Source organism: Zingiber officinale, chromosome 9B, assembly GCF_018446385.1.
Source record: "Zingiber officinale cultivar Zhangliang chromosome 9B, Zo_v1.1, whole genome shotgun sequence".
Lineage (NCBI taxonomy): Eukaryota > Viridiplantae > Streptophyta > Magnoliopsida > Zingiberales > Zingiberaceae > Zingiber > Zingiber officinale.
The window spans coordinates 44214337-44236729 of NC_056003.1; the positions used below are offsets into that span (position 1 = coordinate 44214337).

Below are 22393 nucleotides of genomic sequence, written 5' to 3' on the forward strand. Positions count from 1 at the left end.
GTTCAACAGCTTAGAACAGATTTATTTTAATAGTTGTTATGTTTTAGCAAGTAGTTTAGCATTTCTTTACTTAATTGAAGCTTAGTTTAAGTCTTCTTTGAAGCTTGTTTAATTGATAAGTTGTAGGTTTCAAATTAGGGTTTAAATCATGCTTTAGATTAGATTTATTTCTGTCTTGTAATTTCATATGTAGTTTAAGTGTGGTGATGATTAAATTATAATGTAGGGTGACAATGCATTATGGTTTGATTGTTGGCACATAGGTAGGTTTTAGTTATGCTTTAGATTAATTTCTTTACTGCTGTGTTTTCCTTTGTAGATTTAGATTCAAGCTTAAATCCCCCCCAACTCCATTTTTATATCGAAAACCCCAAAAAATAGGAATAAAAGACAATCCTAAATTACATTCTACCGTTGGTTCCTCGGATCGATCCTGGGCTCGTTACTACAACATTATTGTTTAATTAAGGGGTTCAGTGAAATATACATTTTATTAATTTGATAAGCCTATTTGTGACATTTAATATAGATTTTAGGCCTTATCAACTCTTCCACTTCTTCATCTCTTGAGGATGTAGAAGATCTCTCCTCTTCCACCTCTTCCTTCTCTTTCTCTTCCTCCTCTTCCTTTTCCTCCTCGAATGTTGATCTCTCGTCAACATCGGATTGCATCTTTTCTTCCTCCTCTTCTTCGGATGTTGATCTCGTGTCAACATTGGATTGGTCCTTCTCTTCTTGGACCAATGAGCCCTTCTCCTTGGGCTCTTCCACTCCTTGAACTTGTGTAGGGTCTTCATGATAGGCAATGATCTTTTTCCAAATATCACTTGCATTTGTGGTTTCACCTACACTCAACAAAATATTAGAAGGTAGTAAATTATGCAAAATTCTCGTTACCTCCTTATCCATCTCCGATTGCTCTCGTTGCTCTTCGGTCCAATGCCGAGGTCGGAGGCGTTTACCCTTCTTGTCCGTAGGAGCTTCAAATGGGTCACTCAAGATAACCCATTGGTTCCAATCCATTTGGAACTATGTCTCCAGCCGATTCCTCTAAAAGGCGAAGTCTTCCTTGTCGTATGGCGGAGGAATCCGGATGTCCCATCCAAGTGGACCTCCCAAGTCCATCTTCTTCTTCCTCTAGCTTCTTGCTCTCTTGGCGGTTAGTCCGTAGAAGAGCGACCTCACTCTGATACCAATTGTTGGGACCTTGATGTCCGCTAGAGGGGGGGTGAATAACATCTCATCGCGTGTTCGTCGGTTGTGTCTTGATGATATGCAGCGGAATACAAAGACAAAAACAATCAATGCTAACACCTAGGGTTTACTTGGTATCCACCTCAAGATGAGGTGACTAATCCAAGGATCCACACGACATACTCACTCCACTATAAAAACCTCCTTCTCGGTCGCAGCCGGAGACGAAGAAGCCTCGTACAACACTCACATACAACACAACACAAATACAACAAGAGGAAACAAAAATACAACGCAACACACTCCTCTTCTTGCTTACTTGTGCTTGTCGTCGCCTCTTGAACCTTGGAGAACCTCCCCAAGTTCCTTCAAGAACTAACGTGAGTAGATCGGAGAAGCTCGCTGTGAATCGCTGAAGAACGGCGCAAAAGATCGCAAGAGATCTGCTGAGAAAAAGCTCTGCCTGGGCTTTATACAGTAGCTCCAATCGATCGAATTCATCCTCAATTGATTGCCACGTCACATCCAGACAATCCCAGCCGTCCATCGCCTGCAACCTGCGCAACGGTCACTTCCCAATCGATCAACCGATAGATTGGGACTGCCTGAATCGATCGGCCGATCGATTCAGAGCCTTTCTGTGCTCTCGCGTCCGCGCGAGAACTTCTGCTGCCCAATCGATCGACCGATCGATTGGCAGCTCCCAATCGATCGCCTGATCGATTGGGAGAGCTTCTGTGCTCGCGATTTCCTGACCCCAATTGATTGGCCGATCGATTGGGTCATTCAACAATCACAGCACACTCCAATCGATCGGTTGATCGATTGGAGTCTATTCAATCGATCGTCCGATCGATTGAACACCCTGGACTTGACTCAAACTCAAGTCCAACTTCCCAAACTCAACTCTCGGTCAACCGTGACCTATTGGGTTTGCACACCTAGCATTTGGCTACTCCCGACCAACCTCGAACTAGCCTTCTAGCCTCCTCCATCAGCCTTGCGTCCCTCTGATATCTTCGCATCCTTCACTCCTTGCCTTCTGGAGCTTCCATCGGCCTCATCCTTGTTGTCGGGTTCTCCTCGCCAAGTCACATTAGGACTTACCGTGCCAAGACCACATGCTTGGACTTGCAACCTTTGCCAAAATCACACTTGGACTTTCCAATTGCCTAGCTCCTCACCAGGACTTTCCTTTTGCCAAGATCACACTTGAACTTTCCAGTTGTCTGGCTCCTCACCAGGACTTTCACCACCAAGTCTGGTCAACACTAACATACTTGGATTTTCACTCTTGCCAACCTTCCTATTGGACTTACCTTTGCCTAATCTCCAATTAGGACTTTCCCCGTCAAGTCTCCTGTCAACCTTGACCTACTTGACTTCTCTCTTGCCTAACTTCTAGTTAGGACTTTCCCAGATGCCTAAACTCCAATTAGGACTTTCCCATTGCCTAAACTCCAGTTAGGACTTCTCCACTGCCTAACCTCCAGTTAGGACTTCACCACTGCCTACCCTCTAGTTAGGACTTCACCATTGCCTAATGTCCAGTTAGGACTTCACCACTGCCTAACCTCTCGTTAGGACTTCCCCAGTCAAGTCTTCTGTCATCCCTGACCTACTTGACTTGTTTTCTTCTCAATCTAGTCAACTCTTTGACCATCTCCACAACCGGAAGATTTCCCTAGCAATCTCCATATATTGTCAAACATCAAAACTCAAGTCTCGACTCAAGCTTGACTCAACTCAAGCTTAGTCAAACTGGTCAAACTTGACCTAGGAAAATTACCTCAACAAAGAGGACATTTGCTGATGGACGTCACTGATCCGGGATTAGGGAGGAGGTGAGCCATTAAAAGGACATTTGCTAATGGACACCACTAATCCAAGATTAGAGGGTTGTTAGCTCCTGAACGAGGGAGAGTGAGCCCTTAAGAGGACATTTGCTGATGGACACAACTGATCCAGAATCAGTTTCTTGCTCCCAATCGGAGGAGAGTGAACCCTTAAGAGGACATTTGCTAATGGACGCCACTAGTCCTGAATTAGGGAGGAGGGTAAGCCTTTAAGAGGGCATTTGCTAATGAACACCACTAATTCAGGATCAAGGGGTTGCTCGCTCCTGATCGAGGGAGGGTGAGCTCTTAAGAGGACATTTGCTGATAGACGTTGCTGATATGGGATCAAGGGGTTGCTTGCTTCCGATCGAGGGAGGGTAAGCCCTTAAAAGGATATTTGATGATGAACACTACTGATTCGGGATCAAGGGGTTTCTAGGTCCTGATCGGGGTGGGTAAGCCTTAAGAGGACATTTGTTGATGGATGCCACTAATCCAAGATCAAGGGACTTCTTGCTCCCAATCGAGGGAGGGTGAGCCCTTGAGAAGACATTTGTTGATGGATTCCACTGATCCTGGATTAGGGGGTTGCTTGCTCCCAATTGAGGGAGGGTGAGTCCTTAAGAGGATATTTACTAACAAACGCTACTAATCCTGGATCAAGGGGTTGCTTTCTCCTTATCAGAGCTGCATGTGCCCTTAAGAGGACCTTTGCTGATGAATGTCACTGATCCAAGATCAGGGGTTGCTTGCTCCCGATCGGAGGATGGTGGACCCTTAAGAGGATATTCTTTGATGGACGCCACTAATCTAGGATTAGGGGTATGCTGGTCCCGATTGAGGGAGGGTGGGCCGTTAAGAGGATATTTGCTTATGGACGCCATTGATCCGGGATCAGGGGAATTTCCAAATTCCGGAGGGGGAAGCGTCAATCGAACAAAGCCTATTTATTGATCAAAAGAGAGTACGTACAAGATTACGTACAAAGTATTCAAAACATAGCAAAATAGTACATAAAAGATATTTTTAGCTCCTATAAGGTTGTAAGTGGTCGGCGCTCCATGGTTGATCCAGTTCTTTCCCTTTGGGATTCTGAAGGTAATAAGCTCCTAAACTTAGCTTGCACATGATCCGATAAGGTCCTTACCATTGTGGTTATAGCTTACCAACATTCTCGATCGGTTTGAGTTTTCGCCATACAAGATCATCGACTTGGAATGCTCAGGGAATAACTCTCTTGTTATAAGTTTGGTGCATCCTTTGCCAGTATGACATGAGTTGAGCGGTGGTCTTTTCTCTGATTTTAGTGATGAGATCATGATCAAGAAGCCTAAGGTCAGTGTTGTCTTCGTCCTAGAGGGTTCACTTGGTAGATTCTTCACCAACTTCGACTGGGACAACAGCCTCACCTCCGTAGACCAAGTGATGGAGTCTGACCGATACTTTCTCTATGAGTGGTTCGGTAGGTTCAAAGGATGCTCGGCAATTCCTCCATCTAACTACCTTTTACATGATCCAGCTTGATCTTGAGTCCAATAATTTCGTGATTGACTACTTCAACTTGCCCATTTCTTTGTGGGTAGGTTACTAATGTAAAGGCTTGTTGAATGTCTATCCATTCACACCATTCTCTGAGCTTGTGATCTTGAAACTACCAACCATTCTCAGAGACAAATTTATACAAAATGTCAAATCAGCAAACAATATTTTTTCATAAGAACTTCATCACAGCTTCTCAATTATTTGAGCCAAGGCCTTTGCCACAACCCATTTGTAGAAATAATCGATAATAACCAAAAGAAACTTCTTCTGTTAAAGCCTGAATGGGAAAGATCTCACAATATCGATCTTCCATTGATCGAAGAGATAGGAGACTATTAAAGTTTTGAGAAGCTCGGTTAGATGATGGGAGAAATGCTGATGTTTTTGATAATGAATACAAATGGTCATGAACCTAGCAACATCAGCTTGTAAAGTTGGTCAAAAGTAACCAACCAATATAATCTTCCTAGCGAATGTCCGACCCCCGCTGTGATTTCTGCATATGCATTCGTGAATTTCTCATATGACATAATCAATATCATCATATCCAAGGCATTTAAGAAGGGGGCATGAGATGACTCATTTATATAGATGATCACCAATTGGGGTAAACCGACTCGGCCTTCTCTTAAGTATCCAAGCTTGCTCAAAGTTGGAGGGCAACATTCCATGTTGAAGGAAATAAATAAAGGGCATCCTCTAGTTAACAGGCTCATTCTGATCAAATTCTCGATCAATTAGAGAAATAAACAAGGTCTGTGTGACAAAATCTTCCAAGGTCCAATTAGCCAATGTGCTTGTCATTTTAACCAGCTCATTGGCTTAGAGATTGTCCATCATGGGGGTCTTTTGGAGGACAAGTTCATGGCAGTCTGCCTTGAGTTGAGAGAAGTCCTCAGCAAAACGCTTCAGCCACTCATTCTTTATTTTGAAGCCTCCTTCTATCTGCTAAGAGGCCAATTGTAAATTAGAATGAATAATAATTTGAGAGGTGTCGACACATTTGGCAGCTTGAAAACCAACAAGTAGAGTTTTTATATTCAACCTCATTATTAGAGACTCAAAAATTAAGATGAATAGACAGTTGAAGTACATGCTCTTGGGCAAAGATCAACAATATTCCCACTCTGTTTCCCTGTCTGGTAGAAGACTCATCCACATATATTTTCCACATTCCCTCTTAGTCGGGATTGGCTGCTTCAGTCATTAAATCAAGTAAACCTTATGCTTTGATGGCCATTTGAGGCTAATATTGAATATTATATTCACTGAGCTTTGTCATCCATTTAATCAGTTAACCTAAAACTTTTGGATTGGTTAACATACGTCCTAAATTGTTGTTGGTGAGGATGGTGATTAGATAAGATAAAAAAATTAACCGTCAAGTGGTCAGGACCAATCTGAACTCCAGCTTCTCAAGGGTAGTATATTTACTTTCTGCATATTTTATAAATGACTGAAAAAATAAATAGAACATTGTATGTTAGCCTCCTCCCTTAATAGGGCAGAGTCGACTACCCCTTCTCAAGGGTAGTATATTTATTTTTTGCATCTTTTATAAATGACTGAAAAAAATAAATAGAACATTGTATGTTAGCCTCCTCCCTTAATAGGGCAGAGTCGACTGCCCCTTCCACAGCTCATAAGTATAATAATAGTCTCTCTCCCACAACGAGCTTGAAAAGAAGAGGCAGATGAGATAAATATTCTTTGAGCTCGATGAAGGCTTGGTTGCAGCTTTCATTCCATTCAAATTTGGAAGTCCTGCGAAGTACTTTAAAGAACGGCAAGATCCAATCAATCGACCGAGAGATAAAATGTGAGAGGGTTGTCATACAACTGACCAGCCTCTGTGCTTCCTAAGGTTACATGGAAGGTCATATTTTTAAATGCTTGTACTTTTCTATGTTAGATTTAATCTCTCGTTCGGTAACTACATAACCAAGGAACCACCCACTTTTAACTCCGAAGAGACACTTGCTTGAGTTCAATTTGAGTCCATATTGTCTTGAGTGTTGCATGTCTCTTCTACATCGGACATTAAATCTTCAGCCTGCCCGATCTTGATGAGAAAATCATCAACATAAATTTCAATATTTCTTCCAATATGTTACTTGAACACTTGATCCATTAGTCGTTGGTAAGTAGCTTCTACATTCTTTAGTTCGAATAACATAATTTTATAACAAAAGGTCTCATTTGAAGTGATAAAACTGATATTTTCTTGATCCTTCGACGCCATAGAACTTGATGATAGCCTTGATAGTTATCCAGCATACAAATAAACTTCATCCCGAAGTGGAGTTCACTAATTGATGGATGCGAGAAAGGAGATAGCAATCCTTAGGGCATGCTTTGTTGAGATCCCGGAAATCAATACAGACTCACCACTTGTCACTCGATTTGGGTACTATGACTACGTTGGCGAGCTAGGTCGGAAATGTACTTCCCAAATATGTCCAACTTCCAAGAGATTGTTGATCTTTACTCGGATGATTTTATTTTAATCAGATCCAAAGTTCATCTTCTTTTGTTTGACCGATCGAGAGTTAGGGAATATATTGAGGTGATGCATCATTATAGTTGGAGAGACGTCAGTAATTTCTTGAGCCGACCAGACTAAGACATCATGATTTTTAGATAGACAAGCCACCAACTTTTGTTTAAGTTCTGGATGGAGATTGGCTTCGACCCGAGTGGTCTCATTTGCTCGTTCAGGATGAATTTGAACTTCCTCTTGTTCATTTGATGGTTGGTCTATTAGGGCATCATTAGCAACTTGTAGTGTTCTTGAGTTCTTTTGGCTTTGTGAGAGTCCGTTCTGGTAAAATCCACATAACACTTCCTAGCAGTTAACTGGTCTCCCTTTACTTCCTTGACTTTGTCTTCTATAGGGAACTTTATTATCTAATGGCACGTAGAAATCATTGCTTGAAAAGCACTTAGCGCCGGTCTTCCCAAGATGACATTGTAAGCTGAGATTGTATACACCACAATGAAAGGCGTCCATCGAATTCTCTCCAAAGGTTCTTCCCCTAAGATTAGGGAAAGATTTATTTGTTTGAGCAGCTGTACTTAATGTCCAGTAAACCCGAAAAAGGTGTCCATGGGCTGAAGTTTTGCATTATTGATTTGCATCTGGTCTAGGGATTTTCTAATTATAATATTGATCGAGCTACCTGTATCCACAAAAACCCTTTCCACATCATAATTAGATATCAGGGTGTGAATTACCAGGGCATCTTTATGAGGAGTTTCTAATCCTCATAAATCTTCAGGCTCAAAACTTATGGGTGGTCCAACTCTCTTTTCTTGACTAGTACCAAGTGCATAATTTTTCAACCATCGACAATGAGTCTTTCGGGCTCGGTTGCAATCTCCATCTGTTGGACCTCCATATATCATGCCAATAGTCCCTCTTGAAGGAACTTTGGCCTTGCCTTTGTCTTTTCCTTTGTCTTTATCAGCCTCCCATTGCGGTGAAGATATGTCTCTGGCTTGTCGAGGGGGCGTTCGAGTGCATTGATCCAACCAATATAGTTCATAATTATGGTGAGTGGTTCAAGGAGGAGTGCAATGAGAAGCTCCCAGAGACAAGAGCCTTTGATCTGGTGGGCGTCGATCGGCACCTCATCGAAGTTGTTCAGCATAGTTATAACAATCTTGGTGGTGTAACCCCTTGTTTGGTGACAGGCACAAAAATGGTCCATCATTTTAGGAAATCACCGACCTAACCCCTCAGCCGGATTTGGAACAGATTTTATTGTCTAGACTGCTCTTTCTCCTTATGAGTCATTGACTGGTGATATGTTGACCGCAATTCCTTATGTTGTAAGGGAGGAGGGGCCTTGCATTCAAAATGAACAGATGGTTTGGTCTAGGTGCCAATGTCTTTTCTCCGAGAAAATTGAACTTCTTCCATATAAACATACTTGACCAATTAGCCAAGCAAGTTATTAAAATTGGTCATGGTAAGCTCTGCGAGAAAGCACTCACTAGTATATCAGAGGTAGCTGAAGGAACATCTTGAGTCACCCGATTAAATCGCTGAATGCAATCTTTCAAATTCTCCTTAGGCTTCTGTTTAAGAGCAAATAAGTTTAGTGAAGTCTTATGATATCTTCTACTACTAACAAAGTGGTGCAAAAATACTATTTTGAAGTCCCCGAATGACCGAATTGATGATGCAAGAAGCCGATTGAATCATCTTTACACCAAACCCAAGAGTGTATTAAGGAACTTTCGATATTTAATGCCATTAGAATATTGGTGTAGCAGCGCAACATTCTCAAATTTGCATAAATGATCTTTCGGATATGTGGTGTTATTATATTCTCTGATCGCCAACACTCAAAAAAGAATACTTTTGGAGAAGGGATTGTCTTTTGGGTCTCTCGACCTGCTAGCCACTGGCGCTTTACCTCGAGAGGGATCTCGGGAGAATGTCTCTCCGGCTGATGATTCTATAGAGGGTTCCCACCAAAAGGTTATTCCTACTCGAGCAGGAGTAGTTATGCTTGAGGTGTCTCAGTCGGCCGCGTTTGTTGTCGTTGAGATACTGGAGGTGCCTCAGTCGAGGCAAAAGGTATATATGAGGGAGAAAGATTCACTATTGGAGGTTCTTGTGGACTCACCATTGGTTGTGGATTCACCGTTGGAGGTTGTTGCCATGATATTTGTTGTTGCTCCAGCTCCTCATTTTGCAACAGCTACAATTCTGTCGAACTCATCTTGCATTATAGTGATGGTGGTCGGCTTCCAGAGTAATCCATCTCAACGTCTCTATTCAAGACTTAAGATTCTCATAGACGGCGCTAATTTATTCCTATCCAGAGATCTTTGAAGGATGAGTCATCGGTTAGTTAGAGAGGGTGTTGACGAATTTGCTGAAGGGGGGAAAGAATCCTCCAATGTTGCCACCCTAAAAGAGAACAAAAAAGGGAGGAGCAGAGAGTGAGAATAGCGGTCGATTGCCCAACGATTCCACTCCGATGATCAAGAAAGTTTTCGGCGAGAAAGATGGAGCTAAATAGAAGAAGATGAACATTAGAAGATTAGATGTCCCTTAGCTTTATCTGCTATTGCAGACCACTTTTTATAACAACGCCATTGAATCTCTCTTACATCTGCATTAATGGTACGTTACTCATATCCGCATTAGTGGCACGTTACTCATATTCACAATAATGGTGTATTATTCATATTCACACTAATGACACATTAATTGCAGTAGGGACATGTATCATAATGTGGTGGAGGGTGTCCCCTTGGATGGGTCTAGTGGTTAGCGCATGAGGTGTTACCACCATGAGGTATGAGATTCGAATCTCGACAAAGTCGAGGTAAATGCATCCCTTATGTGCTAGTCACTATTCCAAAGGCTAGTAGCCGCCCGTGATTTATCTCCTCCGTGTTGGCTCTGGGACGGGTTGGCCGGGGCGCTAGGGGTGAGCGTATTCGCCTTTTTTGCGACTAATGTGGTGGAGGGTGTCCCATCGTATCCACTATCGTAACGATTTGTATCATTTGGATCATTAAGGCATATCCAATTGGTCTAAGGGGTGTGCCTCCGGTCGGCTTGACCATATGCCCCTGATCGGATTGACCATTTGTCTAGTTGGCTTGACCATATGTTAGGTCGGCTATACCATCCAAGACCAGAGCCCAATGAGAGATGAAGTATAAGGGGAACAAGCCTAATCAGGGTATGGGAATTTACTCAAGGATAAGTAAATTTGACTGAGAAGTATGGAGAGCGCCTAATCGAAAAAAGTAGAGAACCTCGATCAGGTGAAAGCGCATAACATCCGATCGGGGTCTCTCGTGGTTAACTGAATGTTTAGCTCTCTCCCAATTACAACCGACCGGGAGATGCAAATGTTAGTATTAGACCTAGTACCAATTATGAAAAGATTGACAAGGGCACTTTTTGTATCATATTTCACTTATTAATAAAAGGCAAAGTTGGTTATTATATTTACTTCAGTTTAATGCCGAATGAATAAGTATAATAATGTCCAAGGGTAGTAGGTTCTAGTCTACAATATATCAATTAGTTGAATTGATAGTGGGATGTTGTGGATATATAGAACACTACTCTTAACTATTCCTAGTCAAGCATTAATATACAAGGACAATATTAATGCGTTAAGACTAGCATGTAGGTCAACGGATGACTTAATCTCACAAGTCATGGATATAAGATATCAGGTTGACACATAGGTATATATTAGAGAATATATACTAAATGACCCGCCATGAGAATGTTTCATAGATCGTTATATGAGTATCATAAGCATTCTTATGTGACTATTAGTATGAATAGTCCTTAGACCTGAAGTCACTACAGTTCCCTACATAAGAAGTTGTATATTTTGGTATCGACAAACGTCACATATAATAAGGTGGACCATAAAGTCGATCATTGGGTATGGAATAAGTTATGCGGAGGGATGTAAGTGATATCTATCCCTTCTATATGACGGAAGTAATATCTGTGAGCCCCTTGATTAGTAGGACACAAGAATGCATGGTCATGCTTAAATAAATCAATATACGCTATTGAACTTATTTAATTGAGTGTGTCTACTTAGAGATCAAGAAACACAAAAAGATGATGACATGGTCTATGCCTCATTGATCAATCTAGATATCAATGATAGAAGGATTAAGTCATATAAGATGATAGACACAAAAAAGATTAGGTCGGATCTCGATATTCTCGTCACTTGGGTAGCAATGATGTCTTGCTAGATGTCACTCATTGTTTATGTATCTAAAATAATTTTAAAAACATCGTCAACGTTACGAGAACCTATTGGGTCACACACAAAGAACAAGTTGATTTGGAGATAGGTTCATATGATGGATCATTAGATTAAGTCTAATTCAAATTGGACTCATTAAGTTAGACTCAATTGGATCCAACTATTGGATTGAGTCCAATTCGAATTAGACTCATTGAGTTAATTTGGATTGATGATTAATGAGTTAGACTCATTGATTGATTTGATGTATTTGAATTCATGAAGGAAGAGGAGTGTTCAATTTAGAATTGATCATGAATGGATGAAGAGTAGTCAATTTTGAATTGCTCATGTATTGGATGTATTGGATGGAGGCAAATATTAATGTCAATTAAGACATTTGACATTAAGACAATTTCATGAATGAGTACAAAAGGGGTTTTGGATTAATTTTCATGAGGAGAATTTTGTTCTTGCTCTTCTTTTTCCTCTCTTCCTTCTCTTGGCCGAAACCTCCCAGTGTGGTTGCTAGCACAACTTTAGGTGGTTTTTATTCTCCACTTCTTGAGTTCATGAAATGGACGGAAAAGGGGTTTTGGATATTAATGTCAATTAATATTAATGTTAATTAAGGCTTGTTCATGTGGATACCGAAAGAGGCACGAACGTTTGATCGTGCTAAGATCCTAGCTGTCAAGAGTTCGTGTTCACGCACCAAAGGTATAACTCCCTTTAACAAATATTTAGTATATGATTTTCTTTCGCATGGATCTTCTAAAAAGGAACTTATTTTTTCACTGCTCTTTCTACATGTTTAGCGTTATAGTTTCTTACAGCGAATAGTCGTCCTGACAGATGCTCTCCTCGACTTAGCTTCTCGTGACTTTGATCTCCACCTAAGCATGACTTTGACCTTCGGGGAAATGTGGAAGCTCCTCATATTCACCACATCAATCTACATGCATAAAAACCATCACTCTTTGGTCTTTTAGTATTATGTTTTGTTTTCTATGAGACACATATTGAGGAGGGAAAGGAATCAACGTGGAAAATAAATCCTTGAAGCGGAGGAAGAGCAAGGAAAAGGAAAAGAAGAGGAGAAAAAAATCCACAGGGAGAAAGAGGAAAAGGAAGGGAAAAGTAAAAAAATCAACGAAGTCCACACTAGCGCATGAGACAACATAGGGCCGCCCTTGCGGTGTCGTGCAGGCGGCTGCTTACTGTCACCTGTACGGAAGGTGGGTTGTCGAGTGAGCCGGATGAGTGGTGCCACTTGAACGAGGCGGCCTCGGCCTTCGCTCGATGTCACCTCGCGCAGCGGTTGCTCGGTGCTACTCATGTTGGAAGCGGGTGGCCACATGGTGCCGCCGCACAAGGTGACCAAGTGGTGTCGTCCACGCGAGGCAACCTAGGCCATCGCGCGATATCACCTCGTGCAGTCACGTGGTACCTACCTATGCGATACACAACGGCCTCGCGGGGTGTTGCTGTCTGTAAGGCACGACCGCCTCACGCAATCGCACGGTGCTGCCATGTGCGAGGCGTGCTCGCCTCGTGCGGTTGTGTGGTGTCGCCCTGCCCTAGGCACAACCGCCTTATGGGATCCATGGTTGGCAATGGAGATGTGGCAAAGGAAGAGGGAAAAGAATATTTTTTTTGTCCTTTTTGGGCAAACAGAAAAAACCTAAAAATGATCCACTGATATATTTAGGAATCCATCTGTCCATTATTTGATAACAAATAAATAGTGGAAAGGAAGTGTAATCTATCCTTTCTCATGTAGTAAATAATAAAAGACTTTCCCTACGGACAACTTTTCTCAATTTTTAAATTTGCCCTCCCAACTTAATTGGACATTTTGAAAAATGAACATTTGGAATGACGTCAACTCCCAAACATTTTTTTTTATATATAACTCAGGTGTCTAGTTCTTACAATCCAATTGATCTTGGAGGCGATCAACCCGACCCCATGAAAATTTTCTACCAGTCTCCAGGATAAATCATGGAAGCGCTATACCAAGTCATCGACAATGTACCCCCGCGATCTTCGTCATCCCTAAGACTGTTAAACACTGAATCAATAATTTGCTTATGAATGCAAGCTCATAGGCTTTTTCCACCCATGAGTACTTCGGGCCACTGCCGCCCAATCTAAGTTTTTCTACTAAATTCAGTATCAACACATTTTCAACAAAGAATTGAACCGTGATACTCTCTTTATCTCCGCTATGTCTTAACCGCTACGCTGTGCTCGTGGGGATACTCTCAAACATATTTTGAATGTCATTGTTGTGCCCGTGGGGGCACTCTCAAACATATTTTGAATGTCATTGATGTAGTGATTCTCGATGTCCAAAAGTCATACAAGTGGAGGTTTTCTTATTGGCCAATGTTGTGATTTACTTTAATAGTAGACACAAAAAAAAATTAAAATTTTCCCCCTTTTTTTCTATAATTTCTTTCTATAATCATGAGAGATAATTCTTCTAGTTTGCTAAGAATTGGCCTATCAAGTGGCATATTTATAAAATTAAGAAATAATCGAATTTAAGATCGAGGACTTACCTTCCCATGTGATGACTAACTTCAATTTTCTTATTTACTCCCTTCCAATAGTTTAGGATAGTCATGGAAGACCGCTAAAATTTGAAAATTTCATCTTTCATAGAATTTTAGTGCCGCTAAAACCTAGTTGATTATGAAAATTTGAAACCATCTAACATTCTAAAATTAAGATTGTTATTAAAATTGAACCTAAATTATTTATAATTGGAAGAGAAAAAAAAAAGTGATGGTATGACAAAACTTTCTATGCTCTAGGAACATTTTAGGGGGTTCATTTGTGAGATTTGGATTATTTGGGTGTCTGTAGCATTTTTGTCAAAACTAGTGCATGTATCTAAACTAGCCTAAATTGGCAAGAAAAATATAGAACAAATCCAAAAGGTCCAAAGGAGACGGTAAGATGAAACTTGGGCAATTTAAAGTATTTTATATAGTAATTTTAAAGTATTTAGTAGTTTTTACCAGAACTGCTGCATGGACCTAAACTTGTTTACATTAGTAAACAAAAGAATTCATTTGTGAAATTTATATCACATTTCAACAACCAAATGAAGTCTTATGTAGACCAAAAATATCAATTTTTCTCGTCCATGAACAAAACTAAAATAACCCACACTCCATCATTATTTCCTACCAATTTTATATATTAAAAATAATTATCCTTTTCAACTTCATTCAATGAAAATCCATTTTAACAAGAAAAAGTAATTTCGATGAAACCGCAAACATCAATCCACATTTTTGTAATTTTTGCATCCAGGAAAAACTGCACGCTATAACAGAGCAGCTAGTCAATTGTTTTGAGCATATAAAAATAAGTAGTTTGAAAAGGTAATAAACTCCACTGACCCTAATAAGGCAATAATGGAAAATGCAGCAAAGTTTAACGGAAAAGCACACTCATTCAGCCTCATGTTCAGCTAAGTCACCTCAAATGGGAACGAGGGACATTTTATCACACAAATTACTTGATAATAGAGTCGTGTTAGGCATGTCCTGACCAATTATTTATTCGCGTAGTACCATTACTAGAGTACAGAACCACCACAGCCGGATGAGTGGAACAGCTTCACTTAGTTTTGGCAATATGACGGATAAGGTCAATGACGCGTGTGCTGCAAAGAAAAATAGATTAAAAAAAAAAAATTACTGCCCAAAACTTTTAACAAACCACCCGAAACTTCAATGAACAGGTGGGTGAAGTGCATTGAGGATGATGAAGTAATTACCTGTAGCCCCACTCATTGTCATACCAAGATACAACTTTGACAAAGTTGTCGTTCAGAGCAATACCTGCCTTTGCATCAAAAATGCTTGACCTAAAAGTTCAATTGCGATAATAAAATTATTAGTTTATAGCAAGCATATGCGAATTTCATGAGGAAATGCCAACGTAACCAACCACCATCTGGATAAATTTCCATATGTATATAGATAACGCAATGAAGTACCTGCTATCGCCCAAAAAGTCAGTGGAGACCAAATCCTCTTCCACGTAACCCAAGATGCCCTTCAGCTTTCCCTCTGATTCTTCCCTGTTTGCAATAGTTGTAAGTGTTAGTCAACGGACCTTCATGAATACATGCAACTGCAGCAAAATTATAAGTGTCGCATGAAACATAAAAGACTCGTGTTACTCGAGTCATGTCATTTTGTATCCATAAAAATCCCTATAACGGCACGGCGGTTGGGCTTCTTGATGCATCTCCCCCCAACATAAAGATTCATTCTCATATGTGATCAAATCACAGATTGACCCGTATGACACAGCAAAAGCATGTTAAATATGTGAATATATGCATGCATAAATATTTAAAAATGACAGTTGATTTTATGAATTAAACTCCATGTTCTATACATGTTCGGATGTAACTTAAAAAGAAAAGGAGCAATCTCACCATCTGACCAGACAAGTAATTGCAGCTGGTGACGAGAATGTACTTACTTGATGGCAGCCTTTATCTGCTCATAAGAAGCAGCTTTCTCGAGCCTGACAGTGAGATCCACAACAGACACATCTACAGTTGGAACGCGGAAAGCCATACCAGTCAACTTTCCATTCAAAGCAGGTAGCACTTTTCCTACAGCCTGTGAATAGTGAATTGAAGAACACATTATATTTAACAAACCAAACAAAGAAGTTAATTCAAACTTCAGACAATACAAAGATTTAAATATAGACAAATTATATCAATATTCAGCACAAGAAGCAATCAATGAGTTGTATATTTAACCTCTATAAAATAGTAAACAACATAACAAGAAATATTCATGAGTATGTCCATATTCAAGTAGCACTGCTCTTGAGCATGTTAAAATGCAGGCAATAAAATAACAATAAAATAACAAGGTTAATACTTAATTAGTAATGTTTTTAAAACTACTACATCTCAAAAAAACATTCGATCTAAGATATCTACATCTGTGGATGTGAATTAACATTAAACACCCCTACCTGGTTATAAGTGCAGCACAGAACAAGTGATTATCACAATTCTAAAAATCATTATCATAGATATAAATACATAAAAATTAGAAGTTAAGTAATTACAAGATATAATGATAATGACTTTTTCAAACAAGACCTGAGGGGTTGATACAGAAACAAGTATGCGGTAAATTAAAGAAGAATTTCATTGTTTGAGATTAGTAAATCACATAACCAAGAATAGATAGACCAAACAATAGCAATTAGATCCTAAAATACTCCCAGAAGACAAATGAACTGAAATTGATGGATCAGAAGAAGAATCTGAAATTAGACTTCAGAAGTAGCTGGAAAAGAGGCAACTGAAGTAGCTGGAAAAGGGTGTGAATTACTATAATACCATCACTACAATTTGCTGACAATCAAGGTAAACAAGGCAAGGGTAACACAATAATGCAACTTTGATTATACTAATATTGGAAAAATAGGAAGCACAAACAGGAAATAGATCAAAATTCTCAATCATAACAATCTAACAATAAATTATCTAAGAAACAAGCCACCAATAAGTTTTTTTTTTTTTTACCAAATTGCAGAGCCCAATGCATTAAGCAAGTGACATGTATAAAGTTTAGACACAACAGGAATTATCAGCAACAATGGCTAAGGCAACTGAATGGTAAATGAAGGCAATGTCTAACCCAACTTTAGTTGTGTGCTGAAAACCAAGAACCTAAGCAGAAGAGGGCTGGCAAAACCATCAACATAAATAAGAACACAAAAAAATGTGAAAATATATTAACAACAGAAGATAATAAGAAAAATGAAGCAGTCTGAAACCAGCTGTGGTCGCAGAACAAACTAAATGCACAATTTGAATCACCTGTGCGGACAAACCATAGTAAATCAAAAGCATGAACATGAAATTTATGGAGACAGCATAAAAAGTTTTGACGAGGATCAGTTTGATAAGTAACACCAAATTGAACTACGTATACAACATATTGTCCAACTTGCATTGTGTTTTTTAAGAAATGTTCTAACTGATGTTATTCTACCAAATCTTGTCATTGGAATAAATATCAAATATACAAGATCAGCGTCATAATTATTTGAGGCGTGAGGCACCCAAAAGCGCATAGGGAGTCATATGCCTTGCCGAAGTAAGACACTTTGGGTATAAATTTTTATAATTCAAACATATATAGGGAATTTCTACCAAAATATTTCACTAACAAAATTCAAAGATTTCACAAACTATTAAACAATAATATAAATATAAAATTCACTAACATTCAAATATTGAAATAGTTTATCTTCATAATCAAAAAATTAAATTTCAAATTAAAGAAAAATCAAAATCAATGGAATGAAAATTCTAAACTAAAATACAATTTGAATTTGTGAGAAACGAAAATACAGAATCATTATAATGTAAATTCTAGGAGAGCAAAAAACAAAACCAATAAGAGACCATATGAACTTAAATTTGTGAGGAAAAAAACATGTTACAACGAAACAAAAGGAGAAAAACAAGAAAGTGTAACCAAATCTTTATAATGTTGATGTTATAAGCAAGAGAAGAGTTCACATTTGACAAGGGAGTGGAGGGGAGGTTGATGCTTATTTTTTAGGGGAGAGGAAGAGTCGTAATCGAAAACATCAGTGGAATAAATTTGTAAGAGACTAAGGGAAGTTGATGTTCATTTTCTAGGAGAGAGAAAGAGTCAAGCAAGAAAAATATGTCACGTGCATGCAAGTTAATGCAACATAATTAATTTAAAGGGTATTTAAAGATATGGGTTAAACTTTAAAAAAAAATTAAAACTTCAATAAAGCATGGAAAATCATACCTTAACCTCTCAAAAAAGGCATGCGCTTAAGCGTGCTTCATTCAAGCCTTGTGCCTAGGCGACATGTTGTGCAGCTGAGGCGCTAGGCACATGATGAGGTGCACGCCTTACCCAAGTAAGACACTTTGGGTTTAAATTTTTACAATTTAAACATATATAGGCTAACAAAATTCAAAATATTTCACAAACTATTAAACAATGATATAAGTATAAAATTCACTAACATTCAAATATTAAAATAGTTTATCTTCAAGACCAAAATTAAACTTCAAATTAAAGAAAAATCAAAAGCAATGGAATGAAAATTCTAAACTAATTTAGAATTTGAATTTGTGAGGAACTAAAAAATAGAATCAGTATAATGTAAAATCTAACTAATTTACAATTTGATTATGTGAGAGAAAAACAAAACCAATAAGAAAACTTATGATCTTAAATTTGTGAGTAAAAAAACATACCGTTATGACGAAATAAAAAGAGAAAAGCAAGAAAGTGTAGCCAAATCTAGAAAACCGATGTTGATGTTGTAGGCGAGACCAGAGTTCACGTTTGATAAGAGGGTGGAGGGGAGGGGAGGGGAGGGGAGGTTAATGCTCATTTTTGAGGGGAGAGGAAGAGTCATGCAGGAGAAAATCAGTGAAATAAGTTTGCAAGAGAATAAGGGAGGTTGATGTTCATTTTCTAGGGGAGACGAAGAGTCGAACAAAAAAAATGTGTTGTATGCATGCAAGTAATGCAACCTAATTAATTTAAAGGGTATTTAAAAATATGGGTTGAACTTTAAGTGTGTCTTAACCTCTCAAAAGGCGTACGCTTAAGCATGCTTCATTCAAGTAATGCATCGAGGTGACTACCCATGCGCAAATGGCGCGCTTGGCCGCGCCTTGCGCCTAGGCACAGCCAGGTGTGCGCTTTACACAATTATGGTCAGCGTTCACTGAGTTGTTTACAAAATTTAACTGTACAGAGCCCTCCATTTTTCCTTCCAGTCTTGGGCTTGGCTAGGAGTGGTTGATGGTGTGACGGTGTCAATCCTAAGTTGCTGACAGTTTGATTGTATTTCAGCTGATGTCCTTATCATATGATAGTTCACAACTCATGACACGGGAACTTCTTTACGATTGAAATTTGACATCCAACGGAAGGAAAATGACATGCTTCCTTGAATAATAATTGTAAAAGTACGCCACACTTAAGTACCTTAGCTGCACCTGTGCTGCTGGGAATGATGTTAAAACTTGCAGCTCGTCCTCCCCTCCAATCCTTGCTAGACGGTCCATCAACAGTTTTTTGAGTGGCTGAAAGAAACTAAGTAGCTCAATTAACGTATCAACTATAAATGAAAAAGATTCATATAATTTTATATTTCAATATTTCATGGATCATCAAACAACATTACCAGTGATGGAATGCACAGTCGTCATCAAACCTTCAACAATTCCAAATTTGTCATGGATAACCTGTCATAGCAAAAAACTCCATCACACATTAATAATTTCAAAGCAAAACCAATTGTGGATTCTCATGCTTATCAGTTAGTCACCTTGGCAAGAGGAGCAAGGCAATTGGTGGTGCAACTAGCATTGGAGACGATGTCAATGTCAGATGTGTATGTATGTTCATTCACTCCCACCACAAACATGGGTGCATCCTTGCTTGGAGCAGAAATGATGACTTTCTTGGCACCACCCTGTTATCCAAAACAATAAACTTATGTTTTCAAGACATTAATAGTAATAGTTCCAGAGGATCTTCCATCAAATTCCTTGAAATTATTGAACCACAGCAATAATTTTATCAAAATCAGTTTGTTACCCTGTGAAAACTATAACATTTTGAGGAACATTGTCAGTATGAACCACTCCCCAATAATAAATATGATAAAAAAAAGGGAAAAAAACTAAATCTATAAATCAACCACATCTTTGGCACCAGAAATTACATAAATGCTTCAAAATGCTAAATGGAGGCAGGCCAATTATTTGACATCACCTTAATTATTTTTCAAAATGAATGCAATTCCATCCATTTAATTCATATCAAAGAGCAAAGCTTTAGGCAATTTCCTTGTCACTGGCAGTCAGTAGACAGGTATGCTATCCCACCAATTGTATAATGCTAGGAAAGTCTACATACAATTATGTAAGTTAAAATGAGGGTAGATAACATGAACTAGAATGAAGCTATTTGAGAAATGCTAGTTAAAAAAATGAACATATATGCTTCAAAATGCTAAATAGACACAGATCAATTCTTCGACATCACCTTAATCATTTTTCAAAAATCAATACAATTCCATCCATTCAATTCATATCAAAAGATCAAAGCATTAGGCAATTTCCTTGTCACTGGTAGTCAGTAAGCAGGTATGTTATCCCACCAATTGTGTAATGCTAGGAAAATCTACATATAATTATGTAAGTGTGCAAAAATGAGGCTAGATAACATGGAGTGGAATGAAGGAATTTGGGAAATACTAGTAAAAAAAAATGAACATTATTGGCAGGAAATTGCTCAATGTGTGTGTTACTAAATTGAATCAATCTCAATCAATCACTAGTATTAAGTAAACATAAATAACAAGATTAAGTATAAACAGCATAAACTATTCCTCATTCAATCAAATTGATCCCACTCATTCCAAAGCAAACTCAGATTAGTCTTCATCAGTTATAGATTCCAGCATCATAAAGCAACTTGGCATATGGTATCATCAACTACCTTCAAGTGAGCAGCAGCTTTGTCCTTGTCTGTAAAGACACCAGTAGACTCCACAACGAAGTCAGCTCCAGTCTCACCCCAAGGAATCTCCTCAGGATTCCTAAACACAACCACAATCTCAGTAAATAACACCAACCTAAATTTCAGTGACAACAGCAACTTCTTTCAAGCAGAGAATAGCATTTTAAACACCTGATGCCAAAGACAGTAACCTCTTTCTCTCCAAAGAGAAGGGTCTTGGAATCCTTCACTTTTATCTCGTGATGCTTCCATTGCCCATGCACAGTATCATATTTAAACATGTATGTCTACAAATATAACCGAGTTAGAAAGTCAGATCTAAGATACAGCTAAAGAAACATAGTATAAACTAAAATCATTAAAAATGTAATCCATAGAATCTACAGTTTGGATCTATATATGTAGCGACCATCCACTTCTAAATATTATATTTTGACGGAAGATAAATGAACAAAACACAATAGATATACAAATCAGACTAGTAAAGCCAAAAGAAAGCATTAACAAGCAACCGCATAGGTAGATCGACACGCTAAAGAGTACCATGTAATCGGTGGTAATGAATGGATCATTGACGGCAACGAGTTCCACATCCTCACTCTGGAGCGCGACTCTGGCGACCAATCGCCCAATCCTACCAAAACCTATAGCGAGCCAACAAAACAAAAGATAAACCCAACAGAAACCAAGATCGACAGTCGTAATTATAAAGACACTCCTGTGAAACAAAAAAGAAAGCCTACCATTGATGCCGATCTTGATCTTGGCTGCAAAAAGTCATACCAAACAAATGAAAGAAGAAACAAAAAAAAAAAAGAACAAAAAACAATTAAGGATAGTAGAGATGAACAGATATACCCATGGCGGCGAATGGACGCGGAAAATGATCTGATAAGAAAGAAGAATGAGTGGACGAAATGTAGCAGCTAGTGGGTGGAGTTTCCGCTGTATATAAAGAAGTCGGAGCAAAACACCATCGTCTAGGGTTTCTTCACCATCACCGCAGGAACTTTGTTAGTCAAACTGAACCGCCTACGTATCCGCAAGTAATTGGCTGCCAAGGGTTGGTGAGGATTGCTAGAGGACCATGATGTCGCTGACGAGGACATGCTGTTGACGATTGGATTAATTCGATCTTGCCAGTGCCAGCAGCATATTATCATAGGACACTAATTCATTATAATATTCATCATATTATTAAAAACAATATGAGTCTATTATCATATATTTATTATAACAATATATTTTTTTCATTCATATCTCTTTTAATATTAATACTTATTATTTATAGATTTCACCGTCCACTCACTCATCTCTTTTACTATTTTTTTAAATAATATTAAAAAATTTACAATTTTAAAAAAATAAAAAAAATTGAGAGAACACCTTTGAACACTCTCTCTCCTCTCTCTTATGAGTGGACATTATAATATTCACTCATAATGGAGAAGAGGTATTAAATGGATATTATAATGCTCATTTA

General features: G+C 38.7%; 1 protein-coding gene across 1 annotated transcript; it reads right to left on the minus strand.

Moving 5' to 3' along the window:
* Nucleotides 1-14675: 14675 nt before the first annotated feature.
* On the minus strand, nt 14676-21912 carry LOC122025528 (glyceraldehyde-3-phosphate dehydrogenase 2, cytosolic). The gene is made up of 12 exons (XM_042584342.1): nt 21769-21912; nt 21654-21677; nt 21454-21554; nt 21082-21197; nt 20890-20989; nt 19712-19858; nt 19568-19628; nt 19369-19466; nt 15833-15975; nt 15339-15422; nt 15117-15206; nt 14676-15002 (listed from the first exon to the last, which is right to left on the minus strand). Exons 1-12 carry the CDS (start codon nt 21770-21772, stop codon nt 14957-14959), a joined length of 1014 nt encoding a protein of 337 aa, XP_042440276.1. The 5' UTR covers nt 21773-21912; the 3' UTR covers nt 14676-14956.
* Between the last annotated feature and the right edge of the window lie 481 nt (nt 21913-22393).